We start from the raw sequence: 23,808 nt of genomic DNA on the forward strand, positions 1-23,808 counted from the left end.
GAAATGTACCCTCAATCTGAAGCCCAATTTTGTTCAAAAGTCTGTAAAGTTCACAACTGGTTAAAAAAAAGATTCTACTATAAAATACTCTACATGCCCCCCAAAGTAAAAAACTACAGTGTGAAGTCAATCAAAAAATATGCATAAAACAAGGGCTGGAGCTCATCTGGTTAAGTACTTATACTACAAGTATGAGAGCCAAAGTTCACTGCCCAGAACGCACTTCAAGACAGCCAGGCATGGTGTCAGTACATCTGCAATCTCAGTGTTGCAGAAGCACAGCGAGCAGATGCCTGGGGCTAGGGACCAGCTAGTCCAGCCTACTTGGCAACTTTCAGCCAGTGAAAACCCTGTCTCAAAAAGAAACTACGGATGGCCCTTGAAGACCTACACCAGAACTTATCCTCTGCCCTCTACACACACCCACACATTTTTGTGCACCTACACAGATACCGACAAACATGCACAAAATAAACACAAATTAGATCAATCAATCAATACCCAAAATCTACACATAAAAGTCCTTAAGAAGGTGGTGTATTAGGGCTGCAGAAAACCCATGTTCAATTCCCATTACGGACATTACCACCACATATAACAACCCCAATTCCATGAGATCCAACACCATTTTCTGACCTCTGAGGGCATACATGTATACATTCAGGCAAAATATTCAAACACATAAAATAGTAAATACATTAAAAAAAGAAGTTAATGTATCTTTCTAGGTCTTAATAAAATCTATAAAATCTATAACACAAGTGAACGGATAATATACCCAGCCCTGAGATTAATTATGAGGACCACAATAACAAAGTGTCCTTGCACCATGGAAGCAATCAGAAGTGTGTGTAGACAGCAGGGTTTCTCCCGGGGAGTGTTAGAAGTTTACATTTTGCAAATCACAAGATTTGATCACCCAGGCATAAAAATTACAATACATACAAAAATAAAAATACAATCTCACTAAAATAGATAAGTCAGTGAGGATTAAGGATGTCCTCAGTATATTCCCAGCCCTCACCTCCAAAGATACCAAACTCTAAAGGATGCTCAGAAAGTCTCCTATAACATGGCACAGTAGTCACATAACCTTTGTGCATCCTCCTAGACATCTCTTAAATCATCTCTGAATGACTTGGAACACCTAATACAATACAAATGCTATGTAAATACCTACACTGTATTGCTAAAGGAATGACAAGAATGAAGTCTGCACACTTAGTATGGACTCAGCAGTCTCCTTTTAATCCGCAGCTGACTAAATCTGCAGATGTAAACCTGGTAAGACAGAAGGCTGACAACCGACTGCAGTGGCTGTTTCCATCTGTATTGAAGTGGAGTGTCAGGGGGAGCGACAGTGACAGAGAGAGGCAGAGAATGTAACAGAGCAGATGTAATTACAGTGCACCTGTAATAGCTAAAAGGGGCTGGACTTAAGTGCTCTACACGAAGGATAAACTATTTCAGGACTCCCTTAGAACAAAGGTCTTTTTTGATTGCTCAATCCCCAGCACACACAATGGTCCTATGTGTGGGTTTTGTCACCATAGCTCACTGATGAAAGGAACCTATCTTGAAAGATAATTATGCAACCCGTGAAGGAAAAACTGAAGGCCTGACCCAACCAGGGAAATAAGAAAAGGGCAGGGGAGGCTTGACTAAACCCGATAAATGACTTGGTGTTTTTTGCTCATCGGCACTCAATGTCACCTTCCCTGCACTAAAGCAGCAGAGACTGCTGGGGCTCAGGATATACCACCCAAAAATATGACTGTAGGAGACCAGAATGTGCTACCCCAAAATAGACTTCTTTGGCATATTTTGAGTTTGTTATTTTGAGAAACTGCAGACGCTGGAGTGGCTCTGAAAAGCCATCCTTTTATGAAAAGGCATTCACATCTCTGAAAGAAACACACATTGTAGAGTACAAGCAGCAAGAAGGCCTCCCTGAGACGATGGCTGTGGAGACTTCTCAGCGGCAGAGCAGGAGCCTGAGCTCACCAGATAGCCTGGTCTCGCTTTCCTCTCCATCTACTAGTGACCCTGGCCCCTATCCCTTCTTCAGGGCAGGAGGGTAACTGTTTTGTTCTGCTTTGGTTTTGTGAGTGTGTTGTGTATCTATGTATTCATGTAGATGTGGGCGCATATATGCATGTGGAGACCAAAAGCCACTACTGAGCATCTGCCTTTATTGCTTTCCACATGAACATGCATGCAGACAGGCAGACAGGCAGACAGGCAGACACTTATTTGGTCTCAGAGATGGTCTTTCATTGAAGGGGAATTCAGCAAGGCAGGCTAGCAGTGAGCTCCACGGGTTGGTTCTCCTGCCTCTACCTCCCCACAGCCAATGCTGAGGACGTGTGTGAGGCCTGGTTTTTAAAGCATGGCTCTGTGCTTGTGCAGCAATCAATGGATTGTTAACATCGTTTTACTTGAACCCGGCAGTGACAGTGTGGAAACATTTCCTCAACATCTTAAAAGTTGTATACATGAATTAATAACACCTATGATTTCATAAATGGTTTAAGAGACAGGTGTAACAAATGCAGAAAGTGTGAACAGTCAAGATTTTTTTCAAAGTTTGTTAATTTCACGCACTATTAGTCTTTCTACAGAAGTAGTGTGGTGTAGCTGGAAAAGCACTAAGCTTAAAAAGTATAAATGAGTGAGAGGAAAATTCTTTATAATCTGAAATACTTAAAAACAGGACATTACCATTTACATGAAGTGTATGGGAAAGATGCTACTTTCCCTTTCCTCCTGCTCTAGCTCTGTTCTGCTTAGCTGGTGGCACCACAAACAGCTATTTGTAAAGTCTTCTTTCAAAGGTAAGAAATGAGAATCCACTGTGGGGGCATACAACTTGAATTCCAGTACTTGGATACAGAGGCAAAAGATCAGAGTTCGAGGTCACCTTAACTACACAGTTTGAGGTTGGATCTTAAACAAAACAGACGTAGAAATTTCAAAGTTATATTTTAACCTAAAAAAATGACAAAGCCAAATAAATTATGTAACAAAAAGGGAAGTCGCTCCTGAAAAATTACATAGAAAAAGTTCCCAACACCCAGAGCACAACTTTAACAGCAAATGACAGCAGGGACTCCCAGCACATTGACCAGTACACTGTCATGTGTTTCCCTTTTACCCACATACTTCTTCCCCGACGACCACAAAGCCACTACATAAAGCATTTCTTCTGCATTGCATAAAATGGATCATCTCATCTGTCTTGTCTGTGCTACCCTAAAACTAAGGTGTTTTTCCTAGTTTTATTACATAGATTTAAACTACACCATACTTTGACAACTATGCACACTGAAGTGGTTGACTGTGTATGCATGGTGTGTCTGTAAGAATATAAAATGTGACAGGCAAATGAGCCTGTTCTCCATTTCTTGGCTTACTTTATATCCAGTGTAACAACAGTACCTTAAATGCTGCTTTTCTCAGAAAAGCTCAGAGTTAACAGATGCCAGTACTAACCACAGTCCTTCTAACGTGTGTCAGATCTTCAGGCCTGTCTACTCTATGTAACTAGGATTTTGATGTTTGGCTTACATCTTACTTCCACAGCACTACTGCATAAACTGCTTTTTCTATCTCTGGGTATTCAATTCCTTCTGTTGTTTTTTAGAACGAACACACACACACACACACACACACACACACACACACACACACACACACACACACACACACACACTCGCTCGTACATACACACGACTGCTATATTTTATGTACTGCCTGGCCTTGTGACTTAATGTAATATACTACAACTATATCCACATTGTAGCAAATGGCATGAATTTTGGGGTTTTTTGGGGGGGTGTTTTTGGTTTGTTTTTTTTTTGTTTTTTTTTTTGCACTTTAAGGAATAATAATAAAATGCAAGTATATTTCAGTTTATCCACTGATCTATCAAAGACACATACATTATTCCCCTATTTGGTTATCGAGTCATACTTTAATGACTATGTGGGTACCGGTACCTTCAGAAGCTGCCAGTTTCATTTACTTTGGTTATATACCCAGAAAAAGATTGATACTTAAACATTTAATTTCTGGAGGTGTCTCCATATTGTTTTACATAGTGGCTGTCCTAATTCACCTATCTATCAACAATACACTACAATAGTCCTTGTCTACCTTTGAAATGGCTATTTTATTTGACCGTTGCAGACGTGTATGTACTTTTACTTGTTTTCACACACTGACCAACCCTCTCTGCCTTGTGCTGTCTCTCTTGCAGTACATCTGCCATGATGATGACAGCAACAGAAAAAGGAGTGGAGTCACCAGGGTCCCAGTTGTGGTGGGAATGTTTGCTGGCTTTGGTTTAAACGGTATGTTTTCTCCTGCTTTACAGGTGCTTATTTAAAATCTTGGTCTATTCTCAACAATGAGAACAAAGTGTTCACCTTTGCCTCATGACTGTCTGCCTCTGTTGAATCACTTTTCCAATAAGTCTAAACCTTTTTTTTCCCTTGCTTTTTTAAAATAAGTAACTGTGTTCTGTTTAGTTTGGAAGTTACCCTAACCTTGGGTCAAATAAAGCATAGTATTGCACATAAAGCTTCTTTAAGAGTTCAAAGCATGGGGCTGGAGAGACGGCACAGCAGTAAAATGCACTGATCTTCCTTCCAGAGGACTCAGGTTCTGTTCCCAGCACCCACATGCTGGCTGGCAACTCTCCGTAAGTTCTGGCTTCTGTGGGAACCATTTACACACAAGTAAAACGTTCATTCATACACATAGAATTAAACTAAAAGTTTAAAAATAAAGCACGCTGAGCCTAATGTGGTGCATGTTTTTAATTCCACCACTTGGGAGGCACGTAAAGGCAAAGCTCTGTGAGTTCAAGGTCAGCCAGGGCTACACAGTGACACTATCTCAAAATAAAATCAATCAATAAAAAGCATAGGAAACAGTTGGGGAGGGCAGTGAGACCTAGGAGGCCGGCAAGATGGTTCAGCTGTTTACGAGCACTTAATTCTCTCGCCAAGGTTCTGGGTTCTGTCCCAGCTCCCACCTGGTATACACCTGGGTACAATGGCATAACTCTCATACAGTAACTCATGTGGCAGGGTCACACGTTCTCTATGCTATGGGACAGAAAATGTTTAAGCAGAGAGGTAACTTGAATTTTCAACAGTGGTGACACTAGCAATCATACATAGCTCACCCTGTTACTATTCTGAGGGTTTTATACTCTGTAGAGTAACTCTGTGTACTATTTCAATGCAATTACAGCTAAATAAAATTAACACTTGCACTCCTCAGCCAATCAGTTGTTTTTTTTAAGAACTCATTGGCTCACTGTGGTCATGGCTACTAGGGAAGACCACAGCTCCACTGCTCCAGTTTCCATCAACACAACCCACCTAGCTTCACTGTAACACACACAGTCAATCTCCACTCTCTAGGAAAAACTGAGGGACAAAAGTACTAAGCAAATTACCTAAGATCTTAAAACGAGCAGGACCAGATGGTCTGGGATTTAAACCTAGGTTCTTAATCCCTTCAAATAGTCACTCTGGACAAGTGTACTGACTGGAAAGAGAGGATGATATTGGAGGCAAGAAAACCAATGAGGAAACGAAGTCAGGCATAAGAGAAGTGCTGAGGAACAGCAGGGTGGAGATGCGGTAACTTCAATAACATCAGCAGAATGGCGATGAGGCAAATTAACAGACATATTCAAGGGTACAAGGAGAGTGGGAACAGCTTAGAACTAAATCTAAGACAACAAATGAAGTGTGAAAACTAAAAGGGAAGTCCCCACTTTAAGCATTAGTCAATAGGAATGGCTCTTACTAGAGTAACAACTTAGGAGAGCAAGTTCAAAAAAAGTAACAAGTCCCATGTGGATCATTACCTGTGAGAAATAATTCAGATAAAAGTTGTCCAATGCGTGAGACAAGTCCAGAACCCAGAAGAGAGAAAATTTATCATCAGTACAAAGAGAGGTCTAGAGATAACTCAGCAAGTAAAAATAATAAAATAGAACCATAGGGAGAACAAGAAGTAAGATAAATGCACAAGAGACAATGCCAGAAACTGAAACATCACTACCAGACAGACGAAAGGGAAGAAAGATGCTTGCGAAGATTTATTCCAGAGGGGAGGAGAAAAGAACAGATACCAAGTACAAAAGGCCGCTGGGAGGTCAAGAAAAGAAGCCTGAAAACTGCTAACAAACAATTCAAAGCCAGGAGCGGTAGCACACAGCTGTAATCCTAGTACTCAGGAGACAGAATCAAGATCTAAAGTTCAAAGCTAGCCTAAGCTACATGACAAGACCCCATATCCGAAACAGTTAAAAAAAATTATGGGCTGGAGAGATGGCTCAGCGGTTAAGAGCATTGACTACTCTTCCAGAGGTCCTGAGTTCAATTCCCAGCAACCACACGGTGGCTCACAACCATCTATAATGGGATCTGATGCCCTCTTCTAGTGTGTGAAGACAGCTACAGTGTACTTATATATAACTGATAAATCTTTATAAACAAACTTTAAAAATACTGTAGGGGCAAAGCCAAACCGCAGCAGATCTGGAATGAAGACTGGTTCTGCTGTTGCTGTTTTGTTTTAAAAAAAAAAATTAAAAAAAAAATTTTAAAAAAAGCTTAAAGATGAAGAAAGTAATGAGAAGGGGCTGGAACAAATGGCTTAGCAGTTACACAACTGGCACTCTTCCAAAAGACTATAGCGTTTGATTCCAAGCACCAACATGGTGACTCACAATGGTCTGTAACTCTGGTTCCAGAGAATGAGCTTATGTGAATGGATAGATTCCGTGCCATCTACGAAAGGGAATCTGGAAGTATGTGTCAGAATAAGAAAGTCAAAGAGAATGACGGAAATACTGAATTATTATAGTGCAAACTGATCACACAGAGACAAAGCTCAGCAGAAGGCAAAGCTGAGACTGCCATCCGCCATTCTGTGAGCAGAATCCTGTCACATGGTTAAATGATCTCTACAATAAACATCAGTCCTGAACAAGAGCAGAAAAGAAAAATGTCTGATTAACTGTTGAAACTAAGGATTTTCAAACAGGATGCAAAAGTGCGGGGAGTAATGGAGGACAGTGCATAAACCCTGCTGCGGTCTGAGAAGAGCATTTAAAGCCAGCGAGATGAGGGCTGGGGTAAAGGTGCCTACAGCCAAGCATGACGACTCAGGACTTACACGGTACAAGGAGAGAGCCATGCTGATTCCCACAAGCTGGACTTTGCCTTTCACCCACACAATTTTTAAAGTTACATTTGGTTAGTATTAGACTAGCACCCCATAATCAGAATCATGAAAGTGATTTAAATAGCAAGTATGGTAGGAGGAAGGAGAAAGGCGACAATTAGGGAAATGATAGTCAAGGAATAAAAAAAAAAAGAACTGAGATTTCCAGAAATACAGTCTTATGTCTAAAGCATTTTCACAAGAGAGTGAAAAGTATGTTGTCTCACTTAACTAAATTTCAACTGTTACATTAAACTTACTTTTCTTATCCTCTGCATCCCTAAGTAGTAGCCATCCCAGAGACCCTGGCTCCAAGCACCAGGACAGTGGAACTTAACTTCCACCGCACCACAGACAGAGACTGACACACCCCGTCGAAACCTGGGCTCTCCCACCCTGCTCGGGTCTAATTTCTTTTCCTGATTATTTTTTAAAGCTCCTCAGGTATTTCTAAAGACAACTAATGTCATGACCTACTGCTTTAGAAAGAACAGGGACTTTGAAGGGCATGGTGGTACATGCCTTTGATCCCAGCACTTGTGAGGCCACCCTGATCTACATAGTGAGATCCAGGACAGCCAGGGCTACATAGAGAGACCCTGTCTCCAAAAAACCCCCCCCCCCCCCAAAAAAAAAAAAAAAAAGAAAGGAAAGAAAGGAAAGGAAAGGAAAGAACAGAGCTTTTCATCTAGGTAATTCTCTGTTTTAAGAGGCTTGGACTGAAGGACTATTGCAAGTTCTAAGCCAACCTGAGCCACAGTGAGATCTTGTCTCAAGAAAATAAGAAAAAAATATTCATAAACAAGGTAAGAAAAATGTTAAAAGAAAATATAGAGGTTGGGGATTTAGCTCAGTGGTAGAGTGCTTGCCCAGCAAGCGCAAGGCCCTGGGTTCGGTCCCCAGCTCCGAAAAAAAAAAAAAGAAAAAAAAATATAAACACTATTAATCAGATATTTAAAGATTCCCTAAATAATAAGACTTTGAAATACCAATATACATCATCACAGCATCTATAAAGTTCTGTAAGTTATTGTAAGTTATAGAAAATTCAGGAGTTAAGTGCTTCACTGTAGCCGAAGATTAAAACACAGAACCTGTCTACTAAATTAAAAGAATTGCAAACCCACAGTTCTCTGGGTCAATTCATGATTTACTGGAAAAAAGTTTAGCCATATAGGTCTGATAATACCTCTTTGTATCAATACAGAATCTAGCCTCTATATAAAATGTAAAGTCACAGGAATGAGTTATCTTCTTTTACATACAGCTAACCTTACACAAACACTTTTTTCCACTCCTCAATTTGTTATCTGCTGCCTTCCCTGTATAGGTTTACTGGTATACTATGAATTCCTCAAGCCTCTCCTGGATATTTAACACTAAATATACAGTGAGTGCTAAATGAGACAATTTTTTTTTTGAGACAGACTCTTGCTATATAACCCAAGCTAGCCTGGGTCTCAAGATTCTCTGCATGTGCACCTCCACACACCCCCACAGACACACAGACACAGACACACAGACACACACACACACACACACACAGACACACACACACAAATACATCTACAGAAAAAGCTAATTCCTAAATGCCTTTGCAACTAATCTACTGCTGACTTGTTAACAGTCACACAAAACAGTAAAATCAATGAAGAAAACATGTGATGTAAAATCACACCACATATATAAATACTGATTATTTTAAAAATTGAGACTAAACAGTTCCAATTTAATAACATGACAAAAATCTACTATTTTGGGCAGTTCTGGGGATCAAAACCAGGACTTTGTATATGCTAGGCGAGTGTTCTGCCAATGAGTTAAACCTAGTCCACAGAGGCCAGAGGAGTCAGATCCCACTGTGTGGGTGCTGGGACTTGAACCCATACTCTTCAGAGGGACAATAAATGCCTATGTCACCTATGTTACCATACCTCTTTTTTTTTTTTTTTTTTTTTTTTGCAGATCTTTTCATAACTAGAACTTTTGGTGAGGGTCTCTGGGGATTTTTTTTTTGGGGAGACAATAGCTCTATTAAGCAGGACAATTATTGGGGTTGGGGATTTAGCTCAGAGGTAGAGCGCTTGCCTAGGGAAGCGCCAAGGCCCTGGGTTCGGTCCCCAGCTCCGAAAAAAAGAACCAAAAAAAAAAAAAAAAAAGCAGGACAATTATTCACTGCATTCTTAATAAAGTATTTCAACAATAGCATAATTAATTACCAATTACAAAGTATTCTTACTAACATCATATTCTAATTAGATAAAATATGAAACAGTTTTACATTAGGGGCTATTTGCAAACAGCAAAAACTTCATCACTCTGCCTTCTCAGTAACCTCAACGCAGCCCATCTGAATGATTGACTGATCGATTGATCTGTGTTTTAACATAGCCTATCTTAGTATTTCTACCATAAAAATCTAAGCTGTGAGCTGGAGACATGGCTCAGTAATATAGAATACTTACTGTCCTTCTAAAGAGTCTGGGTTCAATTCCAGCACCCACATAGGGCTGCTCACAACAGAATCTGACCCCTCTGGCCTCTGTGGACATCTGTACACATATGTGCACATATATGTATACACACACACACACAAATTTTAAAAAAAGAAATACATCATGAAAAGAATTTAAGTTGTCAAAGCTTCATTCACTCTATGAACTTAGAATACAAACTCCAGTAGAATTAGATAATTTGTGCTGTCCTAATTAACTACTGTATGGAGAAACAACTGCAAGAAGCAGGAGATTTACCACCACATCTTTCTGGTCTAGGTTACTTTCATAGCTGAATAATAAATTCAAGCTTAATTAAAACTCTCTTTTTTCCATCAAAATGTTTCAGTAAATTATAATTCTGCTCAAAAAAAAAAAACCTTCAAAAAACTTCTAATGATTTGGACAATTATCACAAAAATTAGTTACACCAAGGCTAGAAAATGACTCAGTGGTTAAGAGCACTGGCTGCTCTTCCAGATTTCCAGAGGCCACACTACAACTAACAACCATGTGTAACTCCCGTTCCAGGAGATCTGACACCGTCCTCTAGCCTGTGGGAACTGCATTCAAAAAGCACACAAACACATGCAGGCAAAACATCCATACCACATAAAATAAAAATAAATACATCTTTTTAAAAACTGAGTAGTGGTGTGGAACATGAACTATACATAATACCCAACAGCTGACCAGGCCAACAGTACATGAGCAATGCAGGAGAGACAGCCCTTTCACTTCCGGTTCTGTGTGTGCCTACAGCAGGTGCTCAATACCTGTCTGAATTAAGTGGCAACTAAAAGTAGAATTACTTCTGGCCTCACCTTTCTTTCTCAGTCATGACAAATACCCTCTGGAGAGGTGCACATCTTTGTGTTTAGAATACAGAGATCATAACGGCAAGCCAAACCATTCTTCACAGAAACTAAGTTGTTCCAAAGAGAGGAAAGAAAGTGGTTGAGATACAGTGAAAGGGGGGAGGTACACGAACTGTTCAGAGGAGCAGTCATTTCTCACCTTTTGAGTTCACTGTATTGTAATTCTGAAAGTGGGCTCTTCAAATCTTTGGGGAAAGTCATTCAGAAAATAAACTATTGAAAATAGTGTATGAACTGAAAATCATTTAAAAATATAGAATGAACCTCATCAATTCTAATTTCATTGATATTATAGAAGCAGCTGAGAACAAATCAAAATTCAAAGTAAACTCTACTGATCAGTGCACATGGAATTCACTCAAAAGAAATACAATCATCCTAAATGCACACTTCCAAATCTAGTGATTTCAGTTAGTAACACAATATATTAGAGCTACAGAGTAATGGGCAGGTATTTCTAATCAAAGAAAACCAGTAAGTTTCTACTGAATAAAATGTCCTTAATGCAAGGCCTTAGGAAAGGTCTTCAGCTCAGCTGCAAACATTGTACAGTGATCCTCAGAGCTCTTTTCCAAAGTCCAGAATTCTAGAATTAGAATTTGTCCTGGACTGTATTGTTAACTGGCTGCTTTGTAAAGACTATGTATAACCAATACTTTATTTAAAGCTGATATTTTTAAAATTAAAATACACTATACATAGTTCAGTAACAACTCATGCTTATAGCTCCTGTATGAGACTCCTGCATTCAATTCCAGGCATGTAGACAGACAAATACATACACAAACACACATATTTCAAACAAGGGGAATTATTATAAATGAAGTGCCTAAGCATTGTACCAAGATACAACACACAAGACACCAACATACAAGAACTGATTCCCAGCAATACCACTAATTCATCCCTCTGGATCATCTGATGGTAGTTATAATAATCTCATCATATTTTACTTAGCTTCATGTGATCAAAAGAAAGAAGAAAACAGATTCTACAGATAGGTGTTCTTATGACATCACACTGCAAAACAGGGCTTTGTTGACTTGTCCACTTCAACATTTTCACATATGCTCTTCAAAATGCCCCGTGATAGAGAACATTTTATGAACAGGACTCTGCACCAAGTCATGATGACAGGTTATCAATAGAAAGGCAAGAGATCCCTTAACATTTTACACAGAGTTAGAATCTGAAATATCTATCTCAGATTCCAAACTTTCTTGATTCTTCGATATTTGCATAGACAGCAGCAGCTGAATATCCCTCGTCTAAATCCCATTTGGAGCCATTATGCTTAGAAGAGCAAGCAGAATTGGAGGAGTTTGGAGTGTCAAGATTAGAGACACTCATTAGACAATGGTGGCTCACGCCTTTAGTCCCAGCACTCAGGAGGCAGAAGCAGGTGTATCTATCTCTACGTTCAAGGCCAGCCTGGTCTACAGAGTGAGTTCCAGTTACAGTCAGGGTTATACAGAGAAATCCTGTCTCAAAAACAAAACAAAACAAAACAAAAAAGATTACAAACCTCAATGCATAAAAGTATGCTTCCAGCTCAAGGTTCACAGGGCAAACTGAACCCTAAAACAGATATATAAATATCCCACCAATGAAGGTAGGAATACAGCTCAATTTGTAGAGTGTGTGCCTAACATACATGAAACTCCTACAATGCACATGTCAAGTGCCATTGGTGGCACATGCCTGTAATTGAAGCACTTGGAAGGTGGAGGCAGGAACGCAAGAAGTTCAAGGTGAGCCTCAGCTACAGGACAGACTCACAGGCAGGCTGGTATCTAGAGATCTTGTCTCTAACACTAGAGAAATGACAATAACAGTGTAGGGGATGGAGAAGGCTTGGTGGTTAAAAGCTGCTCTGTCAGAAGAATGGAATGGTCCCAGTACACACGTCAGGCTGCTCACACGGGCCTGTAACTCCCACTCCAGAGAATCCAATGCCCTCTCCTGGCCTTCTCAGGTACATGCGCTATAAATGCACTATACTGGACCCTTGGCAAATGGATAAGATCATATTGAGGGAGGTAATCCAGACCTAGAAAGACAAATGTCACATCATAATTCTCTATATTTGTGGTTCCTACTTCCAAGTTTTCAGAGTAAAACCTGGAGTAAATGTGGAAACCAGGAAATTGTAAGAGACCATGGGGCAGGAAGAGCATCAGAGGGAAGAACAGCAAGGTACAGTAAGTGATCAGATGGAGGGGAGGACTGTCAGTGAGACGCTACCTACGGAGGGAGAGGGAAGTAAACAAAAAAAGGAACAAGGGGATAAAATAATAGTCATAAGCATATTATTATCTACCTAGCTAAGATTACATAAGAATACCTAAGTATGTACATACATATGCATATATAATTTAAATGAAATCGTCCCATATGGGCTGACAATACTTCCATGACCTTTAAGACAAAAACTCTAACATCTTACGTGAGAAGCCCGGATTTCAGTTGTTGATCCAGGCTGTCCAACACTCCCAAAACAGATAGCTCTTTCCCGATGTCCTGGGTTGCCTCCGAGAGCTGGAAGTGCGTCCTATTGTTTAAAAAACCATGATTTTCAGACACTGCACCCAGAAGATCTGAGCTGGATCAGAAGGAACCTTCTAAGGAAGGGAAGCAACTAAACGTTCTACCCCAGCTATACACCTATGTTCCTCAATGATGGCCAGCATGCTATGATAACCCTAAGGGTGCAGTAGCAAGATGCACACCTTGGCAGTAACCAAGCCCTCTAGGTAGACGTAAGACCAACAAGCGAGAAATAATTCCTAGTACTGGAAACCTAGCCAACACCTAAGGCTAGTGAAGTCGTGGATCTTGGAGGAGAAACACAGCCACCACTTTATTGCACCAGCATAACCTCGAATGATAGGCTAAATATTTCTCCTCATACCCATAGTAAGGGCAGTTCTAACTCCTCATCAAACAAACATTTGCAGCAGAAACTATTATGGAAAACAACTGGATCAAAATTCAGAGTTGTACAGGCCAGTCCCAAGCAGCACATGTGCATCATGCACCTGCACCTAGGGCTCAGGGCTTACTGCAGAAGGGCCAGAGCACAGGCTTGGAGAGCCAAGGGAACAGGAAGTTTTCTGTGAACCTGTCAGAGAGACTACACCCATGCGGTCTTATCAACATGTTTTCCTAAACAAGACCTGGACTATGAAAATACCAATGGACATACTAACATAGTAGAGGAGTCTGAGGGGTCTCAATCCTAAACAAAGAACTGCAGACAGCTAAAGAGGACTGGAGAAGGAGAATAGTCCCCCTGACCGGTTCTCCAAGACCATGACCGAGCAGGCTGCATTTATGTATTAAGAATATATATGTGTGTTTATATATGTTTATATATATATGCATGTTTATATGTATATGCACATATATATATGTAATAACTAAAGAAAAAGAGGGCATAAATTTGACAGACTAAGGGAGGTGCATGGGAGAGGTTTAAAGGAGAAAATGGAAGGGAGAAATTTGGGTAATTATAATTTTTAAAAATTATTATAGAAAATTAAATATTTCACCAGTGAAGTATTCCAGGCATAGTGGTACATGCCTCTAATGCCAGTATTGAGAGATGATGAGGCAGGAGGATTTCTTCAAGGCTGAGCCCAATCTGGGCTACCTAAAAAAGCAAGGTTTCAACACTCCTTCCAAGAAGACAAAAAGTACTGTTACTTTCTAATTGTTAAACAAAAACTGTAGTTTGATGGGATGATCATAAATAGAAAGAAAGATGGCAAGATGGCTCAGCTGTTCTTGCTGCTCTCCCACAGGACACAGGTTCAGTTCCCCATACCTATCTCACAGCCCAAGACCATCGACTATTCTAGCTCTGAAGGGTCAGACACCCTCTTCTGGGCTCTGTGGTCTTGGTGCCCCCCCACCTCATGAGGGTAAAACACAGGGGCTCTTTCCTTTTGGAAGCAAGGAGGAGGTGAATGCACAAGATGGGAGGGCAGAGCACTAGCAGGACACAGTGATCTGATAGGGAAATGAGGAGGAGTGTGCTCTTCAGGGATGAGGGGGAAAGGGAACACAGGAGGGAGAGCAAGGTGGGTAAAATAACTGTAAGGATATATGTGGAAGTCACAAGGAATCATACTATTAACTACACATAACCAAATAAAACCTTAGGATGCACATAACTCTGTGTATAAATATACACACTTTAATGAACTTTTCTATGGGGACTGATGGTACACCCTCTAACCACCTATCAGACCACCTAATAAAACCTCAATACCACACAAGAGAACCTCTTTTGTGTTGTTGGTCAGGCTGTACAAGAGACTCCCAAAACATAGTCCACTGCTGTTTCCCTTCGTTGCTTCCCAGAGGAAGAAGGTAAGGACCTGTTGCTGAAGATAGCATGTACTTCAGAAACAGAACCCAAAGGATCCTGAGCTGGCACTGACCTGAATGTCCCTTCCCTGAGGACTAGAAGGTACCATGCAAGCTTCCAGAGTGGGGAGGCAACTAACAGTCTCACCTCTCCATGATTCCTAGGAACCACATCAAGGACCAACACGGCATAGCCTTCAGGGTGCAGCAGTGGCGCACACACCTTAATGGTAGCCAACAGCTCTCTAATCGGCCTCGATACCTCCTGACTGCTCCAGTACCATGTCTGGTACTAGAGACCTAACTACTCAGTGCTAGTGAAGTCATGGTTACCAAAGAAGAGACTCTAACTGCTAAGTTACTAAATCCCTAACAACAATCTATTAGCATTTGTCACTATACCACAGGGAAGTACGATCTTCACTCTTCATTAAGGAGACTTCTCTTTGCAACAACCAGAGACCACAACATAAAACCATAGCCAATCACAATGCAGAGTTGTGGAGTCTAGTCCCAAGGAATCCATCTACAAAAGTAAACACAGATAAATGCAATGAGCATGCCCCACTAGACAGAAAAAGTCCTCAGGCCTCCAGCCCACCAAAGGACGACAGGAAACTGAAGAAAGGTAGGAACTGGAGAAGGCCTTCCTCAGGGAAGAGCATGACCGATGATCAGTGTCTAGTACCAAATGGTCAGCCCTGAATAGGCTATCTTTAGGGATATCTATATATATATGCATTATGTACCTATGTAGTGACGTATGTATGCATGCTTACAGTAACAACTGGTGAAAGAACTAAGTCATGAATCTGAAGGAGATTAGGGAGGGATCTATGGGAGGGTTTGGAGGGACAAAATAGCAAAAAAATTAAGTAAATAACAAAAATCTCTTCCCAGAAGTACCTTCCCTCCATGATATATACACTAGGTATACAATAAATTAACAGCTCACTGTCCAAATAATAATTCAGAGTACTTTGTACTGATATAAGACATTCTACTGTCATAAAAGAAGTCATACACACAATGTTCCGTCCCCAAGGATTCTCCTTTAAGGCCAAAATGTACAGCTGATATTCCTTCAAGTGCATACAATGACAACTATGGCACACAACAGAGTAAGGAACATCTATGTACAAAACACTCCAGATCTTTTTATAAAACAGGATACTATATCCTAGCCCATAGAACTACCGCTGTTGTCACAAATAATACTATTTAGGATTTCATTATGTACGAAGCCACACCAGGTATGGTGGCACACACCTATAATTCCAGCACTCCTCGGAGGCAGAGACAAGAAGATGATAGTAGGTTTGAGGCCAGCCTGGACTTTTTTATAGGAAGACCCTCTCTCTCAAAAAAATAAAAAATAAAAAACAAAAAACAAAAACAAACAAAAATACATATCAAAATATAACACATGATAGGAATTTATACAAAACACAGAAATAAGAATGACTGATTCACTAGCCCTACTATCAATCATAAGAATCTGTCTCGGGGGCTGGAGAGATGGCTCAGGGGTTAAAAGCACCGACTGCTCTTCCAGAAGACCTGAGTTCAATTCCCTGCAACCACATAGTGGCTCACAACCATGTGTAATGGGATCTGATGCCCTCCCTCTTCTGGTTTGTCTGAAGACAATGACAGTGTATGCATATACATAAAATAAATAAATTTTAAAAAAATCTGTCTCATTCCTGTCTAATGATAGCCTGAAACAAAATGGGAAAAAAGGAAAAGTTCCTCCGAGTAAGTCACTTCTTTCAAGTCAATTCTCCAGCATCTCTAAGTTTATCAAGATGCAACAGTAAGGTATTAGAAGAACCTTCAGTCAAAAGTTTTCAAGCTAAGCTAAATATGTTCTTGTCCTTGTCTACACTCTATGCTCTGAATGTAAGACTTCAAAGACTGTAAAGTACTAGAACAACTAAAATGTACTAAGTGTTCACAGCTCGAGCCCACGAAAGGCCCCCAAGCCTTGACCTTGTATGTAACTCCCGAGGACTGTGAATGTGAACACTGGTGCTAGCATTCCTTACCTTATCTTTCTCGTGTGGAAGCAGTGACACAGGAGGTAAACACGAGAGCGACTCGCAGCCCTCTTTCCCTTCAGCATTGGCTGCCTTCGTGTTGAGCCGGTAGAGAGGTCCATCTTTAAGGAGTCGGCCATGACCAACGGCACGCTTGATCGCCAACCGCAGCTGCTGGTGAAATCCAGAGGCAGCAGTGCCTCCACAGGCAGCAGACACATCCTTCTGGCTTTTCAAAAAGCGTTCAATACTTTTCAAAGTTGAGCCACCAGACTCTGCCAAGCCCTCAAATGCCCGCTTGAGTAATTTATTCCAATCCACACTTTGTTTATTATCCAACTTTCCATGGTTTCGAGGTTTAGGAAGTGCTATTCGCCCAGGATTATCAGGATCTTTATAGGAGTTGAGACCTTTGTTTGAGACTTTTAGGATCGTGCCATCTTTAACACTCAGCTCCAACTGTTCCAGGACAGTTTTCCGATCTAAGCCATGGGAGGACGACACTGCATTGCATATCCTTTCTTCTGAAGGTCGCTGTTTCTGCTTCTTGACTTTTTTGATGGCCTCCAAAATCCACTCCGTGTACAGCGGGTTAGCGAGTTTTACCATGGTGAAGGATTCTGTCTATCCATAGAGTCGTTATCCCTTATCCTGATGCTGAGTAAGTCTTACACCATGGAAAACATGATTCTCGGAGGATGGGAACCAGTTAACCATAGCATACAAGATTTCTGGCCTGAGTCTTCCCTCCGTTCACAAAACAGAATTACAACCGACTTTTACCTCAGAAATCAAACGGCTGCTTTTTCTGATGTATCTTCAAATGCCTCACTAGCACCACACCTTGGTGTCTACTCCATACACACTCTTGGGTTCCATACATCTCATTCCCAGCTTCAAGCAGAAAATGAGTATCTTAAGCCTGAAAAGAAATTAAAATAACGTCAGTTTTCTATCAAAGCCTGCTCTGAAAATAAGTTATCAACTGAAACATACAGTATTATCAATATTCTAAAATAATTGACTAGAAACCACTGGACAGAGGGAAAAGCTGAGGAGTTAAAGTAAAGTGAGGAAATAAAACTGTCTGTGACGGCCTTGGCTATAACTAACCGGGGAGTGCTAGTTTGTTCTCCGCAATCTGTGCTCACCAGTCTATGGGTTCAACGTGTCCTCCACATTTTTCCCCAAGAAACTATTCATCACTTCAACAAGTATCTGGATTAGTAGAAAGAATCCTGCAATGAAAGCAAAAGTGAATCATCTTTCAAAATTCCAGTGGACAGAAAACAGTCATTGCGCTCTGTGGAAACCCACTCACAACAATCTGAGCAGTTCCTGTACTGAAGGAAAGAACGTGCCTCACAGATTGCACTGAGGATAGTAATGCAAACGAAAAGAGCTTCAGTGGAAGTGCTTAAGGAATTTTAAAATAATCCTGGTTCATTCAAACTTTCACAAATACCCATACACTGAAAACAATAACAACTGTCAAAGTACTTATAAACAATGAACGGATAAGAAATAAGTAAGGTCTACAATCATTTGGACCAAATGCAGAAACATATGAAATGTACAATAAAGAAAACAAGTATTGCCTGGGATCTGATAAAAATGTAAATTTGAGATTGCTATCTCAGAGTGAACATTAGTAGGTAAAACAAAAACAAATAGTCTATTACTTCCAACTTTTCCCTCCAAAACGAGGTGTAACTTTGAACTTCTCGTGTTCTGGAGAGCATGTACGTATAAACACAGCTAAAAGGGGAGGGGCATTCCTCCTGCGAGTATTCCTAATAGTGTATAGGCAAAAGAAAAACTGACACATGTGGGAAGAAGTAGAACTATAACTCTAATAAGAAAACAAGAGGGGCCACAAAACATTAGCACCTGGGGCCAAAATGTATTTCAAAATTAGCTAACTAAAGGACCCCGGGGGGGGGGTCCTTCATTTTAGTGGAGGACAAGTATCAGAATTATTACTCGAGGGAAGTTTTTCATATACACATTAACTTTAAAGTACCGAGAACTGAGACCTAAGAAGCAGGGAACACCTTATGTGGCTGAGCTTCCAGGTGAGAGAATGAATGACAGTCCCTCATTGTTTTTCCGGCCGGAAGTTTCCCCAATCTCCAAGTCTGCAGAAACCAACGACGCTCTGAGGATCTGAACCCTAACTCTCAGAAAGTACACTAGCGGCTAGAAAGACCAACCGGCTCGGAAAGCCCTTCCCGCTCTGTCTCCCAACCCCAAACACATCTTCGCGCCCTCCATTTAAAGCCCAAGGAACTTTAAAAACTTGAAGCGGCAGAGCAGAGTCCCGCAGTTTGCCAACGGACCGCTTCGCCGTCCCCATTCTATGGAAACACAGCCCGAAGAGTAAGTTAACAATGAAATCACGTGGAGTTAGGAGCATCGTAAGCTCTATCCCCAGCTCCTCCAAGCTCTTAGCTCCAAGGGTTCGCCTCAGAAGAGCAGCGAGAGGACACCGGCTGTGACGGAGCCTGACAGGTCGGGCAGGTCCGGCCCAAAGTCTAGGAGCTCTTGACAGGCAAGCCCGCCGCCACCCGTCCCGGCTCCGGGGCTGACAGTCGGACAGACACAACACCACACGTGCTGCCTGCTCCACACCACAGCACTCACCAGGCTGTCACCCCGCACCGCTCAACCCCGCTCGGATCTCCGCGCACTCCACACAGCCCGGAGTGCGCGCCCGGCGCCGGGAGCGGCGGGCGGACGGCGGGCGCGCCCCCGAGGGAGAGCGGGCGAGCCCGCACAGCAGCCCCAGGCTCCGCGGCCTGGCTGCTCAGCGCCCGGGAGCCCCAGCTCCCAGAGTGGGCCGCCGGCAGAGCGAGGGCGGCGGCGGGCTGTGGGCGCGAGCCGGGAGGGCGGCACGGGCCGGGCCGCGGAGTCGGACGCGAGGGGCAGCCGCGGCGCCCAGCCCGAGGCCTGGCGCAGAGCAGCGGGAGGCGGCGCAGGCCGCGGCGGGGCCTGCAGCAGCCCGCCGACCCCGCGAGGCGCCGAAGCAGACTCCGGGGCGGCCTAGCCTCGGGCTCGGCAGCTGGGCATGACCGGGGGCTGCCCCTCGGCCTCTTACCTGGGGGGAAGACAGCCGGGATCCCGGGGGCCCGGGCCGGACCGCGGAGATGCCCCAAACTGACACGGCCGCCATCTTGGAGACAGTGAGCTCCGACTGGGGGGAGGGGAGGCCAGGCGGCGGAACAGCCACGGGGGGAGGGGAGCGTCGCGAGGGAACGGCTGCCTGGGGAGGGAGCGGGAACAGCCTGCGCGGGCGGGAGGGAGGGGAGGAGCAGGGGAGCACAGAAGGGGGGCAGCCGGTAGCTGGAAGAGCAGGCTCGTCGCCGGGAAGGGCCAGAGGGCGGGGCGACGGGGGTGTGGGGGGGGAGCCGCTGGGCGGGTCACGTGGGGTGGGTACAAAAGGCCGAAGCCCGGGTGGAAGCGGGAGTTGGCCGGGCTGGAGGCCAACAGCTGGGGGCGTCGCTCCTCCTTTCTCACGCGCTGAGATCTGGCGGATGGCGAGGCCACAAGCGGAAGGTGCACCCGGATTACACAGCCCGGGAAACTTGGGGCGGGCGCTTGGGTGGGGCGGCTTCAGCGCGACGCCGAAACCCGTAGCTAGTCAGCTGGGAGCGGAGCGCCGGGTGCGTGGCGTCGGTCCCCATTCCCAGGCGCTTGTTATCATCGCCCGGGCGTGCACCCGTGTCTGCCTCCGTGGTGCGGGGTCCCCACCGGTGCCTCCGGGAGCTCTGTGGCTGGGCGGGGGAACGCGGGTGGCACCCGTGGCTGGGCGGGGAAAAGCGGGTGACAGGAGTTCCTTCTTTTTGCCTTCGCCTTTCTGCTCACTCTGCACTCAAACCGCTCATCCCTGTGGTTCAAAGAATAGAGTCTAGCTAGAAAGGGGAGAGGGCATGAAGTTGGACACCCTGTCAGCTTGCAAGATGCCCACCCAGGCACATTCCCTGACCCCCCTGCCCGCAAGTTGCTAGACCTTGGAAACATGTTTATAAGAAACAGCACCCATCGAGCTCAGTTTCTAGGACTTGGACAAGGTCACATAGCTATTATGACACGGTTGATTGTGGAACCTGTGTCTTTCTCTTCCTTTCCTGCCCTGAGCAGATTGATGGCTGAATGGCAGAGACACTTGACTAGGGCAAGCCTCTCCGCTACTGGCTACCTGTTTCTTTGTCTTTGATCCACTAGAAACTCTTGAAATTGAGTCACACACACACACACACACACACACACACACACACACACACCTTCACTGGAAAGACATGTTAAAGCGCAACAGTTTGAGACTTGTATTGCTGCTACCCTTGGACTTGCTTTGTGTCCCCTTCCTAGACTGTTACCCCAAGACCTCATTTTATCACACCTTTGCCAGAGAGAGAGAGAGAGAGACCACCTGCTAGTCACTGACTTAACTTTGATATTACTTTCTCTTCTGAACTCCATGGAGGTTTTTTGCTTTATTCACTTTGCAATTAAGATGTAGTCCTAATGCTTTTAATCCATTCCCAGGTAAATGTTCTACCACAGTGCTACTTGGCATCTCCAGGGTCTAACCAACATGATGTCAAGGGCAAGGGCTCAAAAGAGCGCTTGTAGAGAATAAGCATTTGTAAGCTGCTGGGAAGTTTACACCTCACCTCACATCCCATCTCAAAACCTCATTCTGTGCTTTCAGATCTGTGTAGAACCTTCTCCACCCTAATTCTTGGCCAGACTTATGCACAGTAGACTGTTAAAACTATTCCATATTAGTAATAGCCTGGAATAGCCACGTGAAGGGCTTGCAGTGCCCTATACTGACATTGATAACAAGCAGTTGAGAGGTTTATTGACTCACCTGAAATCACTTCTTAAAAACCCCAGGTTACATCCCATCACTACTAGAATGTGATAGAGAATGATAGAGTAAGACAGCACATACCATCCTCTGGCCTCCGAGAATGGGCGTGTGTGCCCTCAGGCGAGCGCTCACACACAATCAATCAATCTCTCTCTCTCTCTCTCTCTCTCTCTCTCTCTCTCTCTCTCTCTCTCTCTCTCTCTCACGCACCAGTTTGTTTTAGATATATATTACTAACAGGCATACTCAGAGATCTTTACAAGTTTTGCAGCAAAGAGAAATTATTTTGCGTTAATTTGCAGAAATTAACCTGCAGTCCAAGAGGACAGAGTTTAGCATAACTCTCAGGTTCTGTTGGAGGTTTTGTTTTGTTTGTTGATCTTTGAGACAGTTCAGTCAGTTGAAGATTATTTCCTTTGTGAACCATAACAAAACAAAAACAAAAAACCACAGCCCTCATCTAAAGGGAATAAGAGTTTATTCTGGGTCCATTCTGAGTGACTATGGCCCGGGACATAATCTCTTCATTTGTCACTTCATTGAAACTAACAGTATTATTTTAACAGTATTAGAAATTCACCAGGTAGAATGTTAAATATCATAGACAGTTCTAAAAATCTAATTACAGAAGTATTTAAGAAACAACAAGTGAGAGAGATGTTCAGTTCCTGGGGTTATCCAGCACTTCCAAGTCCTCATGAATGTGCTCCCAGACAGTGTGAGAAAGTTGACGGCCTTGGGTCTCCTAACAGTAAGTTAGGATACAGTCCTGATCTTTTCATCAGAATGGTGTTTTTGATGTGATACCTTTTTTCCCTTTTAATTGATGAAACCATCTGGTTTCTTCTCCATAGATGAAGACTCTGATTCTAACTTTGGTATCATAGTTAAAATTCCTTTACAAGATTTGCTACTTGATTATCTAATAGACCAAATTGTGTGAACAGATTTAAATATTTGTCCACTAAAGCAACTTTCACAATCACTGTTTAATTTAGTAGGAATATTCTAAGTGGGTATAACAATCTGAAAAGAATTGATTTTGTATAGTTGATGTAATGACTATCTAAAAAGAAAAGGTTTGTAATTTGATCATAAAATTGTGGTATTTAATATCTCTACCTTGTTTCTATATTTGTGTGTTATGTACATATATGTGTATTTAAAAAAACACCTCTAGTATTTTTCTAGTACTTACTCTAGAGATACCCAAAGATTTGTGTCAACCCTTTCTGTCCAAATTATACAGAAGGCATCAATCTCTAATTACATTCTTGAAGTTTTATACCTTAAGTCCTGATGTTTCTTGTACTTAAAATGTCCTATAAAATAATTAGCCAGGATTTTAAAATTAATTGAACGGTATTTGCATTTTATTAGTTCTGAGGGGAGAATCAATACAATGGCTCCTTCCAAAGTTCAGCTTGCAAGTATTTAAATGTGAGTGAGATGGCTCATAGAGTACAAGTAACTACAAATAGAGGGAAACACAGGCAATCTAGTTTTAAATTATGCAAGTTTTGGGCATTTTAGATACATGTGTCTGTCATCCGCTGCCTTCACTCAGTTAGGCCACACCGTGTTCTCGATGACTTAAGTTTAGATCCAGTAGCGCTGCCACGTTATATCAGACCTTATGAGTGAGCCTTCCCAGCTAGGGGAGACCGCATACTATTCAATAAACAACATCGTCCACACGTGCACAAATGTGATCCTGGGTGAACAGAAAACTGACTGAGAACTGAAAAGAAGCCATGTCTGCATCGACTGGATGACTGAGTAGAGGTGCAGAACAATGGAGAGACCGGGATGCTCCAGGCCAGAGGCGAATTAGCTGAGCCGGAACTAGCTGTAGCCCTGAAGCAGCCATTCCTTGCCTACCTCTGTGTCAGAACTAATAC

The 23,808-nt window shown here is 42.7% G+C and overlaps 1 protein-coding gene across 1 annotated transcript in view; it reads right to left on the reverse strand.

Annotated features, from left to right (window-relative positions):
* Kat6a (lysine acetyltransferase 6A) overlaps positions 1–20,246 on the reverse strand; it is a 77,774-nt gene extending 57,528 nt beyond the window's left edge. Inside the window, exons 1-3 of the mRNA XM_032919337.1 lie at positions 20,129–20,246; positions 18,183–18,269; positions 17,041–17,953 (exon numbers count right to left, since the gene is read on the reverse strand). Coding sequence (XP_032775228.1) covers positions 17,041–17,640 — 600 coding nt within the window. The 5' untranslated portion in view covers positions 17,641–17,953; positions 18,183–18,269; positions 20,129–20,246. The remainder of the gene's footprint in view (positions 1–17,040; positions 17,954–18,182; positions 18,270–20,128) is intronic.
* Positions 20,247–23,808: the final 3,562 nt, after the last annotated feature.

The sequence above is a fragment of the Rattus rattus genome, chromosome 13, assembly GCF_011064425.1.
Source record: "Rattus rattus isolate New Zealand chromosome 13, Rrattus_CSIRO_v1, whole genome shotgun sequence".
Classification (NCBI taxonomy): domain Eukaryota; kingdom Metazoa; phylum Chordata; class Mammalia; order Rodentia; family Muridae; genus Rattus; species Rattus rattus.